This window comes from Microcaecilia unicolor, chromosome 3 (genome assembly GCF_901765095.1).
Source record: "Microcaecilia unicolor chromosome 3, aMicUni1.1, whole genome shotgun sequence".
NCBI classification, from domain to species: domain Eukaryota; kingdom Metazoa; phylum Chordata; class Amphibia; order Gymnophiona; family Siphonopidae; genus Microcaecilia; species Microcaecilia unicolor.
Genome location: NC_044033.1, coordinates 488,198,044 through 488,224,704, shown reverse-complemented (window position 1 = coordinate 488,224,704; position 26,661 = coordinate 488,198,044). Strand labels below are relative to the sequence as shown.

Here is a 26,661-nt window from a genome sequence, read left to right as displayed (position 1 = left end):
TGGATTTTGATCCTGGGGAACTGAGTTTGATTCCCACTGCAGCTCCTTGTGACTCTGGGCAAGTCACAACCCTCTATTGCCCCTGGTACAAAATAAGTACCTGAATATATGTAAACCGCTTTGAATATAGTTGCAAAAACCTCAAAAAGGCAGTATATCAAGTCCCATTTCCCTTCCCTTTCTGAAATAATTATTGTTTCCTGTAAAAAGTTGCATGTCAAATTAAATATGCTTATTGTAATTCCATAGCAGAACTACAGGGCCCAATATTAAAAAAAAAAAAAAAAAAAGCTGCGCTCCTAAATTTAGGCTCTTTTCAGACAACTTAGGACCTTTTAGCTGAAAATTCATCTTAATTTAGGAGCTTAAAATGTATGGGCTAGATATTCTATGCAATTTAACCAGCCAATCATTTTCTGCGGTACTTAATCAGTTAGCGCCACTGAAAATAACTGGCTAACACCTAACTACAAACTGGCTATTGGGAGGAAGTGGGGGTTGGAGTCAGCATTTGGCTGGTTAAGTGCTGATACTCAGCATTTAACCGTCCAGGTTAACCACATAAATGGGACTGCATAAAAGGCTGTCCTACCTTTATGAAGTAACCCGCAGCCAGTCAAGTGCTGAATATCGGACTTGACCAGCTATGTATTAGCCGGCTTCGCAAAATTGGATATTCAGTGCCGAAACCCAGATAGGCCCAGCATTGAATATCTGGGAATAACACCGACAGCAGTCAGCAAAATGCTGAGAGCCGCCGGATGAATATTGACCCCTGTGCTTTTTAAATTTAGGCCTGCCGCTCATTTGTCTAAAATTACTGGCCTAGTGCAAACTTTTACATAGATACAGGAAGGGTAAATTTCACAGTCCTTTTGAAAATTGACATCTATTTTCATTTCTTCACTGTACTTAAACCTATTTCAAATATTCCTGAAATGTAATGTAAAAACATATATATGAACTACACATGAAAGATTAAAAGCTAACCACAAATTTACTTATTATAAAAAAAAAGTAGTATTGTCTACAAGCTTATTGATGACCTTTATTTTACATATACAAATGGACTAGAACAGGGGTAGGCAAATCCGGTCCTCGAGAGCCGCAGGCAGGTCGGGTTTTCAGGATATCCACAATGAATATGCAGGAGATAGATTTGCATACCATGGAGGCAGTGCTTGCAAATCTATCTCCTGCATATTCATTGTGGATATCCTGAAAACCCGACCTGCCTGTGGCTCCCGAGGACCGGAGTTGCCTACCCCTGGACTAGGACAACAACCACAGTATTTTAATCCTTCCTTGACAGTAGATTTCTCAAAGTCTAGCTGTTTCTATGCAAACATGTAATCCAATCAGGAACCACTTAAGTAGACAGCTGGTTCAAATATGTAATTCACATTGACAAGGCTTTTATAGTAATCCTAGCAAAGAGGAAGAAAGCTCTTATATTTTGATTTTCATATTTAGACCTTTACAACTTTTCCAGAGATATGTAAACATGTTCTAAGAAATGTATGAATTTATGGTAAAATTAAGGGTAGAAAATTCACAGGGATGGCTAACACATCGTTGCTGGAATCATCCTAGTATGACACCTCACACCCAGTGCTTCCGACAGAAGAGGAGATGCTGACGCCGTCTTCAGTGGGTCACTGGAGAAAGAATTCAGCTGTGGTCTAGTGAAGATCTAATGAAACGTAGTTGATAGAAATGAGAGATAGAATTGGGGGACGGAAGGAGAGGAAGCAGCTAAAGGAGGTTCAGAACCAAAGGAGAGGAAGTGGCTTAAAGGGAAAAAAAATTCTAGAAATGAAAATAATAGATATACAGAAGGAATAAAAAGATAGAAAAATCTAGCAGATTGCAAAAAAGAACTATGTTTCCTCCAGCTTCTAAAAACTTTAGCTGGCATCTAACATTTCCAAATATTTTTCCACCCCTGCTAATTACATAGAAACAAAGAAGATGTTGGCAGAAGTGGAACATATGCTCCCACCCAGTCTGCCAATTTGTGCCTGTTTAAAGTGTCGTGTGAGGTCTTACTCACTCTATGGATTTCTACTGCCATCTGCCAATAAAGCTCCTTAATGTGGTGGCCATACATTGTACTTGCCTCCCTTCATTTTCCTCTCATGGGACATTACCCTTGAGCTTTTCATTCTATGGAAAATGCTATTTTCTGGTACTCTGTAGAAGCCTCCTAGATGTAAAATATCATATCTCCACTTTCTCTTTTTCAAGAAAATACATCTTTAGTGCTTTCAGTCTCACTACATATGAACACCAGTACTATTTTATCGGTGAACATTAGAACGTAAGAACAGTCATACTGGGTCAGACCAATGGTCCGTCCAGCCCAGTATCCTGCTTCCAGCAGTGGCCAATCCAGTTCACTAGTACCTGGCAGAAACACAATTAGTGGCACCATTGGCTTACCCCATGTCCATCTCAATAACAGGTTATGGACGTTTCCTCCAGAAACTTGTCCAAACCTTTTTCAAAACCAGATACACTAACCGATGTTACCACATTCTCTGGCAAAGAGTTCCAGAGCTTATCAATTCTTTGAGTGAAAAAATATTTCCTCCTATTTGTTTTAAAAGTATTCCCATGCAATTTCATTGGGTGTCCCTGGGTCTTTGTACTTTTTGAATGAGAGAAAATCCGATTCACCTCCACCCATTCCACTCCACTCAGGATTTTGCAGACCTCAATCATATCCCCCCTCAGCTGTCTCTTTTCCAAGCTGAAGAGCCCTAACAATCTTTAGCCTTTCCTCATACGGGAGCAGTTCCATCCCCTCTATCATTTTTGTCACTCTTCTTTGAACCTTTCCTAATTCTGCTATATCTTTTTCGAGATACGGTGACCAGAACTGAACACAATACTCAAGGTGAGGTCGCACCATAGAGCGATACAGAGGCATTATAATTTTTGTGATCTTATTTTGCATCCCTCTCCTAATAATTCCTAACATCCTGTTTCCTTTTTTGGCTGCCACCACACATTGGGCAGAAAATTTCAGCATGCTGTCTACAATGGCACCTAGGTCTTTTTCTTGAGTGCTGACTCCTAAATTGGACCCTAGCATTAGATAACTATGATTCGGATTATTCTTCCCAATGTGCATCTCTGTGCATTTGTCTACATTAAATTTCATCTGCCATTTGGATGCCCAGTCTTTCAGTTTCCTAAGGTCTTCCTGAAATTCTTCACAATCCACATACATTTTGACAACTTTGAATAGTTTTGTGTCATCTGCAAATTTAATCACCTCACTCATCATTCTGATTTCCATATCATTTATAAATATGTTAAATAGCACCGGTCCCAGTACAGAAACCTGTGGCATTCCATTATTCACCCTCATCCATTAAGAAAAATGGCCATTTAACCCTACCCTCTTGTTTTCTGTTCAATAACCAATTCCTAATCCACAACAGAACATTGCCTCCTATCCCATGACTCTTTAATTTTCTCAGGAGTCTCTCATGCGCAACTGTCAAAAATATTCCGAAAATCTAGATACACTGCATCAACCGGCTCACCTTTACCAGCATGTTTATTCACGCCTTCAAAGAAATGGAGTGGAAAGAGTGGAGGAGTGGCCTAGTGGTTAGAGTGGTGGACTTTGGTCCTGGGGAACTGGGTTCAATTCCCACTGCAGGCACAGGCAGCTCCTTGTGACTCTGGGCAAGTTACTTAACCCTCCATTGCCCCAGGTACAAATAAGTACCTGTATATAATATGTAAGCCACATTGAGCCTGCCATGAGTGGGAAAGCGCGGGGTACAAATGTAATAAAAAAAATGAAACAAGCTGATGAGGCAGACCTCCCATGGCTGAATCCATGCTGACTCTGTCCCATTAAACCATGTTTGTCAACATGTTCTGTAATTTTATTCTTTATAATTTTAACTATTCTGACCGGCACTGAAGTTAGGATAATTACTCGGATCAACCCCGGAACCCTTTTTAAAAATCGGCATCACATTGGCCACCCTCCAGTCCTCAGGTACTACAGATGGCTTTAACAACAGGTTACAAATCACTAGAAGCAATTTCATGTTTGAGTTCTTTCAATACCCTGGGGTGTATACCATTCGGTCCAGGTGATTTATCACTTTTTAACTTGTCAATTTGGCTCAGTACATCTCCCAAGTTCACCAAGATTTCTTTCAGTTCCTTTGCATCATCACCACTGAAAACCATTGAATTACTTCTGCCTTGTCCATGTTCATTTATAGAAGTGGCTTCAGAACTGAACACAGTAAAAAAAAGGTGGGGTAACATCAAAGATCTGTAGGAAAGCTATTTATTTATTTAGCACATTTGCTTATATGCCTCTTCAAAAAGAGCACTTTACCAGCTTCCCCTGCTTCAGCTGCCTGATCCATATCTGCAGCCTCTGAGAGGTTGGCTAGAGAGGAAGGCTGCAGAAATGAAGAAAACAGAGACACTGAAATACCAGCTGCTTAGATTGTAAGCTCTTTGAGCAGGGACTGTCTTTCTTCTATGTTTGTGCAGCACTGCGTACGCTTTGTAGCGCTATAGAAATGCTAAATACTAGTAGTAGTAGAGAGAGACATCCTGAAGCACTTAAATGGCCAACGCAGATGTGTAATCGGAGACGGGGGGGGGGGGGGGGGGGAGCAGAGCCCGCCAAAATGCTCTATGGCAGGGAGATCTGTACTCACAAAGTCGTGCACACATAGTGCACTGACCTGATGCTGTTCGACGGCTCTCACACTGTGAACAGCTTTTTGTCAACTCTGCCGCCATAGTGAAGAAAAGAGGCAGTACTCACTCGTGCCCTGAATGAGAGGAAACCGTCAATCACCTTAGCTGTCAAGTTACACATGCTGATAAGGCTAATAACCACTTTTTTTTTTTAAATAAGGAGACAGAAGAGTACGGTGGGGAGAGGGCCCTGGAACCACCAGGTGTGCACCCACAAAAGCTTAGAGAAGTGGTTCCCAAACCTGGTCCTGGAGGCACCCCAGCCAATCATGTGTTCAGGATATCAACAATAAATATTCATGAGTGCGATTTGCATGCAGTGGAGGCAATGCATGCAAATATCTCTCATGAATATTCATTGCAGATATCCTGAAAACCTGACTAGGTGGGGTGCCTCCAGGACCAGGTTTGGGAATCACTGGCTTAGAGTTAGACCCTTATATCCCCCTGCTCAACTGATGCCAGAAAAGGCAGGCCATTAGCTCTCATTAGCTGTCACAAGTTTCAATCGCAGAGCTGCACAGGTCTGCCATTTACCGCCTGTTGGAGATACTGGCTGGGAGCAGCTGCACAGTAGCCTTTAAAGCAGAGCTCTGCCATACTCGCTCTTTCCACCTACTGGTAGATGGGCATAACCCACTAGTCTGGACTGATCCTTGGGACGTAATGGAAGGTCATGTTTTAAAATGCTAACCTGATTCCATCTTTAAAACAGTTCAGCATCAGTAGAATGCCTCATCATAAATCTTAGCACAGATGACAGTCTCTAAGGATAGGCGTCAAATATGGCTCTCAAGTAATGAAGAAAAGTTAAGACCTCTCATTAACTAATGTCTCTGTAAACTGATGTAATCCACTATGTGCAAAGTTTGGCATGCGGAACGTCATGAAAGGTTTTTCATTGTGTGACATTCTAAGACTACAATTTCTTATCCATCTAATAAACTGTTTAAGGACACAAACTCAAGAGACTACACAAACATTAATCTTGGCAAACAAAAGGAAGTAAACAGAAAGCAGTGTTTAAAAACGGATTCTTAGAAATGAAAAAAAACGGGAGTTTGAGGCAGAGGAAAAAATTAGGAATAGATATGAGTTTAGATCACAGACTGCGGATGCCACATAAAAGCATTTATGGTAGAATTTAATTCTTGTACCGACAGTATAATTTTATATTAATTTCCCCCTCCCCATCATATTTCTCCTTTTATGTTAACTAAGGAGCCTTTATATTCATGTGTGATAAAGGATTGCACTAACTCTGCGGTAAGTGCCCAAATTACCATATGGCAAGTGCAAAGCCTGTGGGCTGACAATTGTGGGTAATTCTCAGCATCTTCCCATACAGTTACTGCACAGAAAATCTGTACCACATGGTAAGAGCATCAACACTATCTGCACCAGTTTCGGCATGCAGAAAGTGATCAAGCACAAACTGCAATATGCGGTCCACCTAGTACTCACCCATTTCCCATCCTATAACAGGGTATACAGCTAACACGTGAATTAACACATTGATATGCCAGTGTAATAATGGTAACTGTGACCATGCGTCAACTGCTTAATATCTATATATATAAAAGGCAAGACCAACGTTCTGAAGCCTCCAGCCGGAAGTGTGAAGCCCCAGAGATATCCGGTTTCCCCATGAGTGAAGGAAAACAGCACAGCACGAAATCTCACACAGTGAAGGACTCAGAGGGGGGAGGGGAGAGAGATGCCCTCACTCTCTCTGTAACAAAACACAGAACAGCAGGAAACTTAACACTGAAGGACTGGACTCGGAGGGGGGAGGGGGAGGGAGAGAGGGCAGGGACACACACTGCCACATGCACACTCTGAAGAAAACCTTGCTAGCCCCCGTTTCATTTGCATCAGAAACGGGGCTTTTTTACTAGTGTTTTAATAAAAGGGCCTCTAAGTGCCTCTTCCTTTTCTCTGCTCACTCCTCCTCATCTCTGTTTTAAGACCTGAAGCTCATTAACTTGCGGTGCTCTTAGTTCCTCTTCAGTCCTTCATCTACAAAACCTGAGCATCACACAGTAAACAACATGTAATCAGCTTGTATACATACAGAGACTCATCTCCACCCAAACACAAACACCTTTCTGTGTGAAATGGTATCCAGCAAAGATGTGCACTGTTTCTCTTGTCTCTGGACTGAATAGAAGCCTTTCACTGATTATTTATTATTTCCTTTTGCTCAGAGCTTGCAGCTGACAGGTCATCTCATCTCTGATGGATGTTCTCAGCTTTGTTTACATTCAACACAGCTGGTATTTCTGTATCTATCTCATGCTAGATGTTTTCTTTATTTGGAACACAAACACACAAAAGTTAGTCTCTTCTATACATGTAAAGGCTTCTTTCTCCTCTTCTCTATCTATTAAGGCCCTGGTGCTCCCTTTTCTTTTGCTACATTTTGTTTCTCTATATTTATTAACCACCTTTATGAAGAGATTTACCCCAGGCGATGTACAAGTATATCTTGAAATAAAAAAATTTACATTTTATTAACAGCTGCAAAATAATCATTTGCACACAGGGGCATTAAATTCTTGTACTAGCAAATAGTATCACGTGGAGGGGCATAATCGAAAGGGATGCCCAAGTTTTGCAGAGGACGTCCTCGCAAAACATCCCGGTGGAGGGGCGGGGAAGCCCATATTATCAAAACAAGATGGACATCCATGTTTAGTTTCGATAATATGGTCAGGGATGCCCAAATTCTTAAATTTAGGTTGTCCCTACACTTGGTCGTTTCTGATTTTCAGCGATAATGGAACAAGGACGCCCATACTGAGAAACAACCAAATGCAAGCCCTTTGGTCGTGGGAGCAGCCAGCATTCGTAGTGCACTGGTCCCCTCACATGCCAGGAAACCACACGGCACCCTAGGGGACACTGCAGTGGACTTCAGAAATTACTCCCAGGTACATAGCTCCCTTACCTTTGTGTGCTGAGCCCCCCAAAATCCCCTAAAACCCACTACCCACAACTGTACACCACTACCATAGTCCTTACGGGTGAAGGGGGGGCACCTAGATTGGGTACAGTGGGTTTTGGAGGGCTCACATTACCACTACAAGTGTAACAGGCAGGGGGGGCATGGGCCTGGGTCCGCATGCCTAAAGTGCACTGCACCCACTAAAACTGCTCCACGGACCTGCATACTGCTGTGATGGACTGAGTATGGGCATTTGAGGCTGGCATTTGAGGCTGGCACAAAGATTTTTAAAGATTTTTTTTTGAGGGTGGAGGGGGTTAGTGACCACTAGGGAGTAAAGAGAGGTGATCCCGATTCTCCTCCGGTGGTCATCTGTCAGTTCGGGCTTGGTCTTACTAAAAAACAGGACCAGGTAAAGTTGACCAAGTGCTCGTCAGGGAAGCCCTTTTTTTTTCAGTATGGGGTTCGAGGATGCCCATGTGTTAAGCATGTCCAAGTCCTGCCTTCGCTACGCCTCTGACATGCCCCCGTGACTCTGGTCATCCCCGCGACAGAAAGCAGTTGGGGACGCCCAAATCGGCTTTCGATTATGCCAATTTGGGCAACCCTGTGAGAAGGACGGCCATCTTCCGATTTGTGTCGAAAGATGGGCATCCTTCTCTTTCGAAAATGAGCCTGATAGTGTCAATAATGTACACATTTAAACTGCACAGAACATTCATATAACAGAAATATGGTAAATGTTAGCACAATATACATGATACACCTTAAGAGGAAGCAAAGGGCACAAGTGTAGTTGGGGCAGGTTTAGTTAGTTAGTGTTTAGTTCATGGTTCCCAAACCTGGTCCTGGAAGCACCCCAGCCAGTCAGGTTTTCAGTACATCCACAATGAATATTCATGAGATAGGTTTGCATGCTGTGGAGGCAGTGCATGCAAATCTCTCTCATGAATATTCACTGTGTTATCCTGAAAACCTGACTGGTTGGGGTGCCTCCAGGACCAGGTTTGGGAACCACAGGTTTAGTTATCAGTATTTGTATATCCGCCTTGGCTAACTCTGTAGATCAAAGTGGTTAACACAACAAAATGTAGTAAATCAGAAAGGACCTACGATAGGAGAGGGGGATCATTCATATAAAAACATTAAGTAAAACAGAAGGGGAGGGAAGAGAAGGGGGATAAGGTATAAGGTAGGAACAGGGGTAGAGAAAAAGTAAGAGAAAGGTGCTGGGAAATATAAGTGGATGGCTAAATTTTGTTCCCTGCTGAAGATGATATGTGGTCTCAATTTACAGGATGTGCAGCAAGATAGGCCTGATGTAATATAAGTAGATAGTCAATTACCACAGCCATTAAAAGCATAGGAGAAGACCCAGGTTTTGAGTAAGGCACAGCCCCCCTGGTGTGTAGAGGGATAACTTATCCTTTAGGTAGTCAGGTTCATTTTATCTGAGGGCCTTGAAAATCAGAGCTAGAATTTTAAATGTGGCCTACTAGCATACTGGTGGCCAGTGCAGGTTTTGCAGGAATGGGTTTGTGGTCACGCCGCTTGCAACCCTCTTATCAGTCATGCTGCAGCATTCTGAATTATTGAAGCTGATGCAAACTCTTTATGTTCTGACCAATATTCGAGTTATTATAGCAGTCTAGCCAAGAAGTTATCAGGTCATGGACCACTGTAATCAAACTTGTCTTCTGCCTGTAAGGGGAGAGATTTATTTCATAGCTGCTGCAGCTTTTTAAGGTTGCTTGAAGATGCAGGATCAAAGTATCGTTTATCCATTTACTATACCGTTTCAAATTGTATTCACAAAACAGAACGGTTTACATAGCAATCTAAAAATCATAATAAAAACAAACATAAAATAACTCCATCAAAATGATAGGAAAGCACAGCAAGCTAAAACAACCATTCTAAAAGGTAACACCAACAACACATACTGGACAACCATTCATAACTCAAATGAGTTCAGCAATAACTCGACATTCCTAAACTGTGATTTTAGGAAAAGTTCATAGTTCCCAAAAGGATTTTCATGTCCATATCCACTTGTATTAGGAACTCACGGAATCTCTGTTTTACTTGAGTTTAGACTGATTGTGCTGTTTTTAGCCCATGGTCTGATCCTGAATCCCAAGAAGTCTTCTTTCATGTGGCTCTTACATAAGTTAGATTCAACCACCTTAAATATGCTCTTGTAAATTGGGTAGGTAATTGGAACAAGTTATTCTCTTCTTCGCATGCTTCGGCAATTTGCTGCTGTCTTCCAAAATGCTAGTATTGTTAGTACAGTCTTTGATGTAAGTCTCTATATTTGGGTCTTCCCTAGTCCAGAAGAATAAAGCTGGTGCATAACATTGGATTCCATCTAGTTTCAAGCCTCAGTAAATATGATCAGGTTTCTCCAGTTATGCAAGCTCTGCATTAGCTCCCTATTGAATGGTGATCAAAGTTTTAAGTTACTGTGTTTAGTTTATAAAGCTATTTATTTATTTATTTAGCTTTTGCTCACACCTTTTTCAGTAAGATCTCAAGGTGAGCAACATTCAGGTACACTGGGGTATTTCCCTGTCCCTGGAGGGCTCACAATCTAAGTTTGTACCTGAGGCAATGGTGGGTCAAGTGACTTGCCCAAGATCACAAGCAGCAGCAGTGGGATCTGAACCAGGTAACTCTGGATATCAAGATCACAGCTTTAACCACTAGGCCACTCCTCCATTCTTATATCTCATGCACATAAATTTTGGACAAAGGAGGGTGTGTGTGTGTGTGTGTGTGTGAGGGAACCATAGTATTTGGCCAACAATAATAGATTTACGGAGCCTCTTTGCACCTTATGATCATCACATAGGCTATTGCTTGACCAACCTCCTTTGTCTAAAATTTATGTGCATGATATTTGGCAGTGATTCTTTAGATACCTCGAGCAATATCTTTGGAGCAGGACTGCCTCGTGAAGTAAGAGAGGAATGTAGTTATCCCCAATTTCAAAAACAGCTCAAAGCATGGTGGCTTTTTTGTGCAATATTATGAGCAAAGTGATTGATTTTGATTTACCTTTTAGTGTGATATTCTATTTCCTGTTTTGTCATCATTTTATTCTTTTTTAATTATTTTACTGTAAAATACTATGATGCTTTTGGTAAGAGGCAGTAAGGGGTCCTTTTACTAAGCTGCAGTGAAAAGTGGCCTATGGTAGTGTGGGCGCGTTTTTGGCAAATGCCAGGCCATTTTTTACCGTGTCTGAGAAAAAGGGCGTTTTTTAAAAATGGGCGTGAGCTAAAATTAAAACTAGTGTGCTCCTATTTATGGCCTGAGCCCTTACTGACACCCACTGATCTAGCAGTAAGGGCTCGCGTGCTACACGCACGGTAACCATTCAGTGTGTGCCAACTGCCGATTACTGCTGGAAATGCCGCACACAGTAGAAAATTTTAAAAATTTTCCAACACCGGAATGAACACGCACAAAATCTAAAATTACCACTGGGTAATTGCGGTAGTCTTGTTTTGGCACCCACTGAACGCACGTAGGCCCTACCACAGCTTAGTAAAAGGGCGCCTTAATCGGTTAAGTATAAGCACCCTAATATTCTCCTAAATCGTGCACATGAACATCTTATGTCCTATCATGTACTACACCAGTGGCTTTCTGAACCTTAAATTCATGCCTCTGCAGTTTTTGAATTTAAACTTCACTGCTAAGCTCTAGACCACTTTTCATGCTTCATGAAATCACTCCTCATTCCATCTCATGGCTTTGTCCACCTTCAAATTTTCAAGTTGTTCAAAAACACCCTCTTCCGAGAACGGTGCTATATCCACTCCATGCTCATATGTAACTTTGCCAGCCAATCATTGTTCTTCTCCCAGATTTTCTTCAGTGAACACAGATGTATTTGTTTAGCACATTTGCTTTTTCCACGTTATTCTCCACATAGTGGTTCACAGCATCTTTCAGTCTCACAATTACATCTTTAGCCTTCATCCTTTTACTAATATACCTGAAAAAATGCGTCTCCCCCTAACATTTCTAGCCATTTTTTTTCCGCTTGTGCTTTTGACAGATGTATATTTCTTTTGCCTTCTTTCAGTTTCATCTGGAATTCATCTCTGTGTTCCTCTTCTTGAGTTTTTCTGTATTTTGTGAACAGCAACTCTTTTGCCTTTATTTTCTCAGCCACTTGCTTGGAGAACAGTGGAACAGCCAGAATGCAATTTTTGGGTGTGCCAGTGGGTAGGTTGGGTTAGCCTGCATTTCCTCTTCCCTTCTCTACCCCCCCCCCCCCCCCCCGCCACCACCACCACCATGAACTTTAAAAGTTAAATATTTTAGCTGATGAAGATCCCTGGCCCACTGACCCTTGTTCAGAAAAGCACAACAATCAAAGGCAGCGCTCCAAGCCACAGACACCAATGTCACAAGCATGCTCAGTTCTCATGCAAGAACTGAATATGCATGAGGACTGAATATGCCCATGGGCCCATGGTGCTGGTATTAGTGGTTTGTAACACCAACACTCACTGCCATGGTTTTCTGACAGAGGGTTCGACGGACTGTGGGTGTCTTCACTTGGGGGCTTGGAGATCCTCACCAGCAATATAAACCTTGTCAGTATATTGTGAAGTAATATAAAACTGAACAAAAATTCACTTAAGACCTAGAACAAATCTACCACTCTGGCATAAACCAAAACTCACATAACAAGGACCATACCTAGAGAAAGGAAGCACCATAAATATGCAGTGGGCTCTAGAACATCAGTACACCTATTAGGAATACTGAACAAGCCAGATTACCACAGATCGTTACACAGAAATACTATGCTGGCGTCAGTCACTCACAGAAAACACAGACAAACCCTCACCAAATAACTGGACCCCCCCCCCCCAAACCAGACTTGAACGCAGACCACCACCAGAAATTCCCCTTGTACTAATGTAAAGATGATAGCTATCAGGGCTAGGGGGAGGGGAGAGGGGAGAGTTGCTGCCATGGTAATTGCACTAATAAAGTTTGTATTTTGTGCTCGTTTTTCTACACTGTTCTATACAATTATTATTATTATTATTTATTGCATTTGTACCCCACATTTTCCCACCTATTTGCAGGCTCAATGTGGCTTACAGAGTGTTGTTATGACAAAATCATGACAGGACAATGGATACAATCGATGGTAAGCTGAAGATGGATGAGGAATTGGAGAATATGGTGTTAGATAGGATAGTTTAGGAGGTTAATTTGTGCTTTTAAGGGTTCTTTTTGTAGGCTCTATTGAAGAGATGTGTCTTCAGAGATTTGTGAATGTTACTTAGATTATCCATGGTTTTTAGGGCTGGGGGTAACCCGTTCCATATCTGTGTACTTCTGTAGGAGAAGGTAGAGGCGTATGCCAGCTTATATTTAAGTCCTTTACAACTGGGGAAATTCAGGTTGAGGAATTTGCGGGCTGATCTCTTGGCATTTCTGGGCGGTAGGTCCACAAGGTTAAACATGTACAGTGGGGCATCTGCGTGGATGATTTTGTGTACGATCGTGCAGATCTTGAATTCGATACGTTCCTTGAGTAATACATGGCCAAATTTCAGTAAGGCTATCCTGTTTCCTAATGGGTTCATCTTAACTCTTGTTGTAATCTGCCTTGGGAAGCCTGGTGTTATAAAGAAGGAATATACTGAAATTAAATTGAATTAAAATTACACTCTCTTTCATTGGGGCACATGGAATCACATCTTCACCTCCTCTCTTTTGTACAAATGGATTATTCTGTTTTCAGCATGTTTCAGGGACAAATGGTTTTAATAAAAATAAATATTTTCTTTCATGCAGACCTCTCATTTGTTTAAACATAACTAAATGGGCTATAAGCCCCTAATGCAGTCCATTGGTTTTATTTTATTTTGTCATTGTGATGACGTATGCTGTGCCAAAACTGGAAATACAGTAAGAAAGAATAATAGATTGTACCTCCTTGGTTTATTTTAAACATGAAGCTAAGAAATTATTTACTCTGATCTTAGAAGACATCCCATCAAGTTATGCAACATCATTGGAAAAAAATGCCTTTTACAACCAAATATACTTGAAGAAATAAATATATACCACAGAACTGGAAAATGCTGGCACATTTAGACTGACTCTGGACTTCAGCATGAAGGTAGCTCTGCCCTCATTATTTAGTCTCTCTCTTAAACAGTAGTAATAAACAATATTAAGTGCATTTTTATAATATACCATTGCATTCTACAAAACAAAATGAGCAAGTTCCCACAAGCCATCTTTCTCTTTTGATCTAAGCTCCCAGGTTTCAACCTAATTCATGTTTAATGTGGGATATAAACGTCATAAATGAGTACATAAATAGATAGAAACTCTGAATGTTGAGCAATTGATTCTCATAATATGACGTCAGTTTTAGTGACCCTTTATCAGGAGAAAAGAATTTCTGCATGAATACAACACGTGCTAGGGTGCCCTTATAAACCAGCCTCTCGAAATGACACACTGATAATATGATTTATAACAAATTACTATACCTATAAAAAATTATTCCTTTATTATAGTTCCTCTGTATACATCTGTACGCTGCACAAGCAGGCATGTTTGAAAATATGAGATGGATTAAATAAAAATGCTACCTACCAACAATAAAGAATAACAACGTGGATGCAGCAGCTCATAGGTTTGTTTGCTTTGAAGTGTACAGGGTGACAACTGTGCTGGGGAGGGGAAACAGAAATAAACCTCCGTAGCTTTCAACTTTTTCTTCTCCTATTTCCTGTTCTCAATCTAATCTTCTTGTCCCAACCACATCATGCTGACAGCTCTGCAGCGTCCTCCCGCCCTCGCAGAAACAGGAAGTCTGTATTTTAGAGGGTGGGTTGGTGGGATGCTGCAGAGCTGTCAACATGATGTGGTTGGGGTTGGGACATCCTGTGCTGCTCTGTAAAGGATGTCATTGCTGCAGGCCCTTGAATCTAGACTGCGAGACCGCAACAGCTGTGGAAGAGGGAGCTGGTCAGGAAGTAGTGTATCGCAGTCTGCTAAAAACTGGCATATGGCTGTTTTATTGTTTTGCTGCTGGGTGGGCCTGGGATGAAAGTGGTGGGCCCAGGCCCATCCGTGGCTACGCCCCTGTTGGAGAACCATATCGGTTTCCCTTTTCTATTACTTTTATTTACTCCTCACTTAAGGTCAGTAGCCTTAGTTATGACTCCTTTCAGCCTGGACCACTGTCTTTCCACTTCTCATATGTCCTTTCAGTCCATCAGCTTTTTCTTCAGGTACTCCCCACTTTACTAAAGTCAGCATGTTTGAAATTCCAGGACTTTGAGTTTTGAGTGGCTGCCCTCTGCTTTAGCTGTTATATCAAACCAAACCATTTGATGATCACTACCGGCCCGGGTGGGCACCCACTCGGACATTAGACACACGTTCCTCAATTGTGAGCATCAGATTCAGCGTCACTCCTTCTCCTCTCTCGTGGGTTCTATCTACTACTACTACTATTTAGCATTCTATAGCGCTACAAGGACATGCGCAGCGCTGCACAAACACCATTTGTCTGAGCAGGGCACTTTGAAAGGTATCCAAGATCTCTCTACTTCTTTCCGATTCTGCACATAGGATCTTTCCAATCCGCATCTGGCAGGTTAAAATCTCCCAGCAACAGCACTTCCCCTTTCTTTCCCAACTTTTGGATATCTGTAACCAGATGTTTATCTAGTTACCCTGATTGTATCAGAGGTCTGTAGACAATATCCATGTGGACAGAGGTTCCATCTTTTTTTTTCAAGGTGATCCATACCTCTTCTTCCTTTCGCCAAGGCCCCTGCATTTCAGTTGCTTTGATATCGTTTCTTCTCACATACAGTGCTACTCCTCTACCTTTTCAACCACCTCTATCTTTCCTAAATAGATTATAGCCCGGTATGTTTGCTTCCCATTCAAGGGAATCACTGAATCATGTCTCCGTGATAGCAACAATATCTAAGTATGCCTCTAACATCAGTGCTTGAGATCATAAACTTTGTTGCTTAGACTGCAAGCGTTTATGGTCATTGCTTTCCAGCTACATTTCAGTGGCAGTCTCATCTTCTGTTTAGTTTTTTGTTTAGTCTCACTTCCTGCTTGTGTTGCTAAGAAGTGATTTGCTAACATTGTTATTTACATTTGCTTTCTTTAACTTGCAGAGGTGGTATATCAATATTAAAAATAAATAAACAAATACAGTAGAATAAGAAGCCCATTTTAAATGCAGCAGTGCCTTAAGTAAAGTGATATTCTTTAAGTTAATTTCAGAGTTCTTTTATCAACAAAAAAGCTAATGTGGTTTGGAAGATACATAAAAGGCCATTTTGCCAGATTGCAATTTCCAACACATTTAAAATGATAACCAGAGTTAAAGAGCACAGCAGTATAACAAAACAATTGCAGAATGGATAAATAACACAAGAATGAACAGGAATAGGCTGTAATAGATAGGAATTCATTAAAATAACTTACCTGGACAGTGGAACTAATCTCAGATGCAAAGCCTCCAGTTAACGGAGCTTCATGGCTAATTAGTAGTCTCCCAGTTTTAGCAACTGACTGAAAAAAAACACAAAAAGGGTACCAGTTTTAAAAAGCATAATAAAGGGTGCAATATTGAAGGATTTATGCTCCTAACTTTGGGGCATGTTTACTATGGAGCACTTCGCAATTAGCATCAGTTTTAGCATGAGTTAACCCACAGCACCAACATGCGCTAATGCCTAGCCTGCTTTAAAACATCCAGTGTATTAAATATCCAGTGCTAACAGCTTAGCACAGGATGGGGCAGGGACTGGGTGGGGGGGGGGGGGGGGGGGTAGAGAGTGGCGTGTGGACTGCACAGTGCAGTTGATGTATGGTAGGTAGTGTGCATTTAACACTGGTTCCCCTAATAGGTGATATTGGGCACATAATCAGAGCTCATCACACTGTACAGTAACGCATATTAGAGACCCTATCTGTGCATGAACTACTGAAGAATGCTGGACACACCCCCAACAGTTACCGCAGAGACTTTGACTTATCCCAGGTTGCTTTTGGGCTGTTAACCCATGTTAAGTGCAAACATGCCCCATTGAAGATTATGCTCATAAATTGGCTTCTTGAATATTTACAAAGGCTAAGTGGCCAAGGTTATACACAGTGTTTCACTAAACTCCTAAATTTAGGAGCATGAACCTTGACTAGCCAAGGAGCAGATTTAGGGCGGAGAAAAAATTGAGGAGCTTAGGGACCCTTTTACTAAGGTGCGCTGAAAATGGCGTGCATTGGTGTAGATGTGTATATCGGATGCGCACATGTCCATTTTTCAGTGCACATGCAAAAAAGGCCTTTTTTTGCCAAAAATGGACATGCAGCAAAATAAAAATCAGCGCATGTCAATTTTGGGCCTCAGACCATTGACTTACTGGTAAGGTCTCATGCATTAAATAGGTAGTAATCGTCAGCATGCATACACTGCCGATTACCGCCTGGTAACGCCATGCGGTAGAAAATAGAACTTATTTTCTGCTGCATGTTCTGGACGCGTATGGAAATTAGAAGTACCGCCCAGGGCACGTGGTAGGTGCATTGTACACACATAGGCGCCTACATATCTTAGTAAAAGGGCCCCTTAGTTAGCACTGATTTTCAGCACTAGGCTTGTAAATTAGGCTCACAAATATAGGAAAACTAATGGCAAGGCCTAAATTTCTAAGAATACCATTAGCCTTCTATGTTTGGCTGAAAAAAGGGCACAAATTAAGGAGCCCAACTCTTCTTTTCTGGAGTATCGAGCCCATAGTAAAAGAAATAATATTAGTGATGAGTAAAATTATTATGCCAGCCAAGAGAAGTGGACTTTGGTCCTGGGGAACTGAGGAACTGAGTTCAATTCCCAATTCAGGCACAGGCAGCTCCTTGTGACTGTGGGCAAGTCACTTAACCCTCCATTGCCCCATGTAAGCCACATTGAGCCTGCCATGAGTGGGAAAGCGCGGGGTACAAATGTAACAAAACAAAAAAAATGTATACTGAAAAATAATACATATGTATATTTACACATGTGTCTATAAGTACCAATCTCTATACATACTGGGGTCAATACTCAGCTGGTGGCGATCACTGTTCTGCTGATCGTCGCCGACGCTAGATCTGGAAATTCAATGTCAGGCCATATCCGGGCACTGGCACTGAATTTCTGGGTTTGCACACACAAACACATAACCGGTTGTCTGTGATATTCAGCATTTAACCAGTTATGGATTACCACAAAGATAGGACTGACTTTTAAGTGACCCTATTTATGTAGTTATCCTAGCTGGTTAAATTCTCAGTATTATCACTTAACTGGCCAAGCGCTGACTCCGCCCCCAAAATAGCCAGTTCTGAGTTTGGCACTAACCAGTTAAGTATAGCTGAAAATTACCAGTTATCCATGAACAGGTTTATCCATACTGGTCAGAAGCCATTTCTGGAGACCGCATTGAATATTGACCCCACTGTAAATATGCAGCCCCATTTTAAACAGGTTGCAAAAGTAGGAGACATGCAGATCAGTATTTTAGAACAGAATCTGCCAAATTAGAGCCTATTCTGAAATACAGGAGAAATGGATGTTTATGTGCTTGGCGCCTGCAGTTTAAAAAACATCCATTTAGAAAAATAAATGTATATAATATTAATGGGTTCAAAGCCAGCACATTCCTGGTTATGTTGTACAAAGTTCGACGCCATGTTGACTTTGTTTAAGCAGTCAAGAAAGAAACAAAGGACTAACAGTGGGACACAAAATGCGAATGCGAATGGATGGCAGTTTGACTCCTGAAGAAGCAAGCCGTGAAACAGAAGCTCTCTGTTGAGCAAACAGATAACAGCCATACTAAAATTAAGATAGGTGTCGTTGAGCCTTAGTGTTCCTGATATGGATGATATTTGTAATATTACTTTATTAAGAAAAGAAAGAGAAAATAATCAATAAAGATTAGCAAACTTTACTCAACGAGGTTTTCATGACTAATGAGGAAGTCTGCATGGCTGTTGCAGTTGAAAATATACAACAGTAAGCCGAGCATCTGAAGTATTTCCTCCATTCAATAAGTAAGTTAATGGGACTTTTTATACTTGCTGTATTAGAGGTTCTCATTAGCAAGATTTAGGTCATGATTATTGATACAATTATATCATATTGATACAGTTATCTTTGCAACCTTTGAAACATAATCAGGTATTATCCCACTGCTGTCACAGTGACTGATTTCTCTTGCCAGCTTGGCATTTTGGGGAAGTGGAGGGGGCTCGGTAGCAGGAGGGACTGTCTTTCTTCTATGTTTGTGCAGCGCTGCGTACGCCTTGTAGCACTATAGAAATGCTACATAATAGTAGTAGTAGTAGAGTAACTCCCAGTTTCCATGTTTTAGGACTTAGATGCTTAGTCTCCTTCTGAAATAGGGAATATACACCTATTAAATTACCATGCCCTTATCCTGAATCACAATCAGGCCATGCTCCCTTGCCACTTCTATACACTTGTGATTCATATTTGCATGTCTTACCTTTGTAAAATGGAGACTTAGACGTTTATGCAAAGTTTATACAAGGTCCTGCTTGAGTTTCAGCAGTCCTTCTCTATATGAATCCTCCACATAAACTCATAGAGAAGACCCTGCACCCAATGCCATGTGATCTGAGCCTGGAACAGGACTTGGGACATTGTTGTTTGGATGAGTGGCAAAAAGATCCAGGGAGGGGTGTGTCCTACTCCTGGAAGATCTTGCGGGCTATGCCATGTTGAGAAACCACTCGTGGGTTGCAAACCTCTACTCAGTCTGTCAAGCAGTTGTCCTTTCTTGGTAGGTTTGTGGCTCAGAGGACAAATCCATGATGGAGGGCCCACTTCCACTGCATCCTGACACAAGGGTAAGATCCCATGCTCCTCTGCTTTCACACTGCAACCTAGTTGTCCATTTGAATGAGAAATAATTTGGTTCTGAATCTGATCTCTAAGGGCCTTTAGAGCATTCCAAATGGTCCTCAGCTTGAGAAGGTTGATATGGAGATCTGTTTTCCTGAGCAGACCAATCCCTTGGGTGTGAAACTCCATCTACAAGAGCTCCCCATCCTAGCTAGAACCTTCTGAGGAGGTTGAATTTGGAATGGCAGTCCCACAGTCAAATTGGCTCAAATTGTCCACCAGAGGTCAACTCTGATGGAATCTGGATTACATCCATTACATTCCCAGCTGCCTGAGACTACTGGTAAGCTAGGGACCACTGGGCTGCTCTTAAACGGAGCTGTGTCAACGGAGTGATATGCACTGTTGAGGCCATGTGGTCCATTAATCTCAACATTTGACAAGCTATGACCTGCTTGCTGCTTTGGACCTTGAGGCCAGTGTTGTTAAGGTCTCTGCTCTCGCTTGTGGGAGAAATGCCCGAGTCTGCAATGTATCGAGCAGGCCCCTATTATTCCAATCACTGGACTGGGAGAAGATGGGACTTGGGATAGTTAATGAGGAACCCTAGTAGCTCCAGCACCAGAATAGTTAGGGTAAATTGACTCAGTCGCTCCATCCTGCAAAGTGCTTTCGACCAGCCAATCATTCAGATAGCGAAACACATATACTCCCAATCTGTGTAAATATGTTGCAACAACTGCTAGACACTTGGCGAATACCCTGGGAACTGATGCAAGGCCACAAGGCAAACGCAATACTGGTAGTGGTGTTTCCCTATTTGGAATATGAGATACTTCCTGTGACTGGGAAGTATCAAAATAGGGTATAGGCATCCTTTACATCCAGAGAGCATAGTCAATCCTTTTCCTGAACCATGGGAAGAAGGGTGCCTAGGGATATCATCCTAAACCTTTCTTTGACAAGGAATTTGTTCAAGTTCTGTGGCCTTCTCCTGTGGAGAAAATCTGCAAGACTTGGCATACTGTGAACCAAAGACTGCAAGTAAAGGCTTGTGCAGAGCTGGTAGGACTCGATGCAGGCAATGAGCATCGAAGCCTGAGAAGGTTTCCTCCCAAACGAGTCCAGTGTCTGAGCCTCTCTAACTGGGGGCGCCGAGGCATGAGTCCTGGAGCTCCTAGCTTGTTTAATAGTGGATTCAACCACTAAAGAGTGGTGTAGCAGTTGAGTCCTCTCAAATCTGGAAGCCTTCTGGATACGATACTGCATATCCACCTTCTTAGGTGTGACCTGCACTGAGAGGAGAGATTCCCAGTTCTTTATCACTGCATCTTTAAAGATAGGGTGCAATGGTACTGTGATCCCTTCTTTAGGAGATAACTCATAGTCCAGGACCGTTAACATTTCCACCTGGGCTCTTCCTCTGTCTCTAACTTAAATGGGATGGCAGAAGCCATCTCCCTGAAAACCCAGTGAAAGAGAGACCCTCAGGTGGAGATTTAGGTCTCTCTTGAGGTGGGGAGGGATCAAAAGGTATCTCATAAGACTTCTCCAAGAAGTAATATGGGTCCTCCAAATCCCATGAGTGGTCCCATTTAGACTCCTCACGATGCTCAGACCAGGCTGAGTGAGTCTGTGCCTGCCTCAGCTCAAAAGAACTATTTCCATGCCCCAAAGAACGCTGAGGTACAGTCCTACCCTCAGACTCCGGGGAAGCTTCCTCCCCTGATATCGAGAGCAGCACTGTATATGTCGATGTCGACACCCTTTGAGGTGCCGGCATCAAGGATCTCTGAATAGGCATGGATGAAGTCTCAGTATCTGGGTCTGATCCAAAGCTAGTGCAAACTCCCTCAATGCCTGAGCAGCTGCAGCATCTGCACCATCTCCTCCCTGAGCATGGCCTGGATCTGTTCATGGAAGGTAGGCATTGACAAAGGTGGGGGTGCCAGGAGAGAAGCAGCCTGAGAAGTTTTCAGTGTTGAACTGGTAGCAGGGATCTGGCTGCCTGGAGACTTGCACCTCTTCCAAAGAGGGGGAGCACTCCTCCCAGTGCCGGCGATTCTCGAGTATCGGCGATCCTGATGCCCTGGTGCTTCTGGCACCACGTATTGATGAGGACCAATGCTTATGCTTCTTAGGCTTCCCCTGATACTCAGCATCGCCATCCTTCGGTGACAAGGACGCCGTCAAACCTATATGTGCCCTCGGTGTTAGATGCTGATCGGTCCCAGGGCCTACTCTCAGCGCCCAATGTTGAGAGAGGTGGAGACATTCTGATGCCAGTGCACTCCCAGGGGATGTTGAAGTCTTGGCAGTCATCGAGGTCAATGCTTCCAGTGCTGATGTCGATGCACTGGTCTTCGAGGAGCCAAAAAGTCGATAAAAGTGGGAAAAAAACCCACACCGGGAAGGTACTGCAAATGATAGAGAAAATACACACTGTGAGGAGAACACAATGACACGTCCTCCCTGCTCCATGGGAAAATGAACCCGTGCTTGTGCATTGGGTGGAAAGGCACCAGTGCATACATGGTGTGACGCTGCAAGAAAGCATCGAACTTAATCTCATTAGTCAGCATTTACACTGAACTCCGTTGGATGACATCACCCAGCTGTGAGAATACAACAACCTGCTTGTTCTTGGAGAAAAAATAAGTACTTGTGTACTCCCCCTCCCCCAAGAATGATGCAAAAATCATCTGCACAGTCTGAGGAGGAACCAGGAGTTACTTCTGGGTTGGAGGTGCAGACTCCTCAGCAGCTCCCATAGAGAATCGATACAATCTTGGCATTGGTGTTAGAAACGATGCCAAAGTCAGGGGAGAGCAACTGCAACAAGCCAATGGAGGAATACAGAGAGGTGTTAAAGAAACATCTATGAGATCAGGCAGTGTGGCAGGGACTACCTCTGCCTCTGTAATCTCTCTCCAACCACTGGTGATGTCACAGATAGTGACAATGAACGCACTGTGGACAGTCCTGACATGTCTACACCACATATACTCCCCTTTTTATCTATTTCTTTGAACACAACCACTAAGCTACAAGATTTGGAAACTAATTTAAATCAGCAGGTTTCCAGGATCGATGGTTTGGAAAAAAACTCTGTTAGATATGAAGGGAGCTTCTGTGCGAAATTTTCCAGAGAAGATTATGATTATTAGGAAACTGGGAAATTTGGAAAATTTCAATAGGAACTTGAATTTAAGATTATTAAATTTCCCAGTATCCAGAATATCAACATATGGAGATTTGTTTCATAATTTTCTAACTTCAGTGTTGAAATATTCACATACTAATTTGCCTCCTATTCAGATGGTGTCAGATGGATATAGCGACAGAAATGCCAAAGTTAGACAATCTGCTCTTTTGTAATCTTCTGAGATCAAAGTTACAGGTAGAAGCACTTTTTTTTGGTTTCCCTTGTGTTTCTACAAGACAAAGAAGCAATCTTGAGATTGTTTTCAGATCTACTAATCCAACTTTCCTGGGTGAAAAATTATTGATATTTCCGGATGTTTCCAGATGGACGCAACTTAGAAAAACGTTTTTGACTCTGAGACAATCTGTTATTTCCTTGGGAGCCATCTTTCAATTGTGCTTTCCATGTAAATGTTTCGCATCCTATTAAAATAATAGATATGCTTTCTTTGAACCAATGCAATTGCAATATTTCCATGAGAGTAAAGGAGTTTCTAGGGTTTCTGATAGCGCTACATAATACTATAGGCCTATTTTGGAATATGGAAGGATTGTCCTCCCATTTCTTTGGAATAATTTCTCTGTTTTTTAGTCCAGCTTCCTGTGGACTTACTCACTTGGCTCTCTTTCCAGTTATGGATTATATATCATTTACTTTTCTTTTATGTTTTGTGTTTATGTAACTTATTTGATTTTCTTGTCAAAGATGATTCTTTGATTGTGTTACTTTGTAAATGCAAAATAAAAAATAATAAAAAAGTGGTATCCATGCAACTGTAAAACACAGTAAATAATATGCATTAACTGTTAAGGTGCCATATTAACTGTTAACACAGCACCTGTGTTCACCATTCCCTCTAAGCTGAGCAGGAGTCCTCCATCTGAATTGCAGCCGAGGGGGGGGGGGGGGGGAAGGATGGGCAGGGCTTCAGTATAGTGTTTTCAATCAGTAGGGACAGACAGGTTCTCTGGAGTCCTGCAAGCCTTGACTGTCCCTCACCATTGAAAATGTGGTAGTAAAATGCCCCCCCCCCCCCCCGGCAGGACTGTTGGTGGAGGACCAGTGCTCAGCTTAGAGGGAATAGTGCCTGTGTTAACTGTAAGCATGCATTAACTTCCATGTTAACACCTAATACGGATTACTAAATAGGGGCCAAAATGAGAAAGTGCATAGCCTAGTGGTTAGAACATGCCACTGAAACTCCATGTGAACTTGGACAAGTCACTTTATCTCCCATTTGAAATGTCAGCTCTCTGTAACAGGGGCAGATTGCACCTGTATACTTATCACCATTGTACAGTACAGCTATATAAGGGGCCCTTTTACAAAGGCGTGCTGAAAAATGGCCTGCAGTAGTGTAGACGCATGTTTTGGGTGTACACAGAATCATTTTTCAGCGCACCTGTAAAAAATGCCTTTTTAACATTTTAGTCGAAAATGCGCATGCAGCAAAATGAAAATTGCTGAGCGTCCATTTTGGGTCTGAGACCTTACTGCCAGCCATTGACCTAGTGGTAAGGTCTCACACGGTGACCTGTTGGTAATGACCTACGCACGTAGAATGACGATTACCACCTGCCTGCCAGAAAATAAAAATATTTTCCGGTGCACCTAGCAGACACGAGTCAAAAATGAAATTACCGCAAGGGCCACGCGGTATCTGGGCGGTAACTCAAAACTGACACACGGGGCGTGCATAGGCGCCTACACGGCTTAGTAAAAGGGCCCCTAAATGAATTAAGTATTATTATTAAAATGGGGAAACCATAGTACATTCAAAAGTGCCTATGGCATGAGTGCATTTTATTTAAAAAAAAATCAAACATATAAACGGCAAGTGACCGACTCACCTGCAAATGTGCAGTAGAGTTGGAACGCTGAGAGGTAGAAGTCCAAGCCCCGCCTCCACCAGCAGTACAGCCCAATAGGGAGGAGGGCTTGGACATGGGCATGGAAATCGGAGGAGGAGGGAGCAGGGAGGGAAGGAGGGGGCGGAACTGAGGGAAACAGACGCTGGGGGGAGGGCAGGGGAGAGAGAGCAGAGTTGGTGGACGGGGGGAGGCCATAGGAAAACAAAAAACTAGCCTGTTGTTATGGGCTTAACGGCTAGTAAATACATAAATAAAAAACAATCCATACATATGGGGATCAGTACTGAGACATGCAAGTTGGGACGTACTCAATTCAAGCGGTATTTCATAAAAGGTTGTGCTGCTGCAGAGCCTCGTCTAAAATGTCTGCAGGAGTGCATGTGTATTTTACCAGTATGTGAAGCAGGAACATAGTAACATAGTAAATGACGGCAGAAAAAGACCTGCATGGTCCATCCAGTCTGCCCTACAACTCATATGTGCTACTTTTTGTGTATACCTTACCTTGATTTGTACCTGTCCTTTTCAGGGCACAGACCGTGTAAGTCTGCCCAGCACTATCCCCGCCTCCCAACCACCAGCCCCTCCTCCCACCACCGGCTCTGGCACAGACTGTATAAGTCTGCCCAGCACTATCCCCGCCTCCCAACCACCAGCCCCTCCTCCCACCACAGGCTCTGGCACAGACTGTATAAGTCTGCCCAGCACTATCCCCCCCTCCCGCCACCGGCTCTGCCACCCAATCTCGGCTAAGCTCCTGAGGATCCATTCCTTCTGAACAGGATTCCTTTATGTTTATCCCACGCGTGTTTGAATTCTGTTACTGTTTTCATTTCCACCACCTCCCGCGGGAGGGCATTCCAAGCATCCACTACTCTCTCCATGAAAAAATACTTCCTGACATTTTTCTTGAGTCTGCCCCCCTTCAATCTCATTTCATGTCCTCTCGTTCTACTGCCTTCGCATCTCCGGAAAAGGTTCGTTTGCGGATTAATACTTTTCAAATATTTGAACGTCTGTATCATATCACCCGTTTCTCCTTTCTTCCAGAGTATACACGTTCAGGTCATCAAGTCTCTGCTCATACGTCTTGTACGCAAATCCCTTACCATTCTCGTAGCTTTTCTTTGCACCGCTTCAATTCTTTTTACATCCTTCGCAAGGTACGGCCTCCAAAACTGAACACAATACTCTAGGTGGGGCCTCATCAACGACTTGTACAGGGGCATCAACACCTCCTTTCTTCTGATGGTCACACCTCTCTCTGTACAGCCTAACAACCTTCTAGTTACGGCCACTGCCTTGTCACACTGTTTCGTCGCCTTCAGATGCTCAGATACTATCACCCCAAGATCCCTCTCCCCGTCCGTACCTATCAGATTCTTCCCGCCTAACACATACGTCTCCCGAGGATTTCTATTATTATTTTACTACTACTCTTAAATGCAAGTTACATTACAGTGCGCTCTCGCTATTCACTGGGGATAGGGTCCTAGAAAACCCCGTGAATACTAAAAACGCGAATACGGAGCTATAGATCCTATGGGGAAAAGGGGGTTTGGTTCCTGAACGATACTATTCACTGTGCACATTAGCTATCTAACACCATAAACTCATAATTTCATGTATCCGTCTTGTAAAGAATATAGCTTATTATATTCTACATTTTATAAATGTATTTTATACAGTTTTTTTCTACAGTATATACAATCTTTTGGAGTAACAGTACTCAGACACAGCTCTATGAATATCTTCATCCTCATGGGAACACACTTTCATTTGCACTTGCACTACACTGTGTATGGCTGTGAATAAGCGAAAATGCCCATTAATAGTGAAAATGGGTTATTATTTTGCGTGAATAAGCGAATCTGTGAATATGGGACACTCAGATAATGAGAACACACTGTATTTTGTAAGTTATTTGCATAAGTGGGAGCCCCGCCTATGTCCCACCCAT

At 42.5% G+C, this 26,661-nt stretch overlaps 1 protein-coding gene across 1 annotated transcript in view; it reads right to left on the bottom strand.

The window, feature by feature from the left end:
- BCKDHB (branched chain keto acid dehydrogenase E1 subunit beta) overlaps positions 1-26,661 on the bottom strand; it is a 551,902-nt gene that overhangs the window by 192,228 nt on the left and 333,013 nt on the right. The window contains exon 9 of the mRNA XM_030199070.1: positions 16,202-16,288. Coding sequence (XP_030054930.1) covers positions 16,202-16,288 — 87 coding nt within the window. The remainder of the gene's footprint in view (positions 1-16,201; positions 16,289-26,661) is intronic.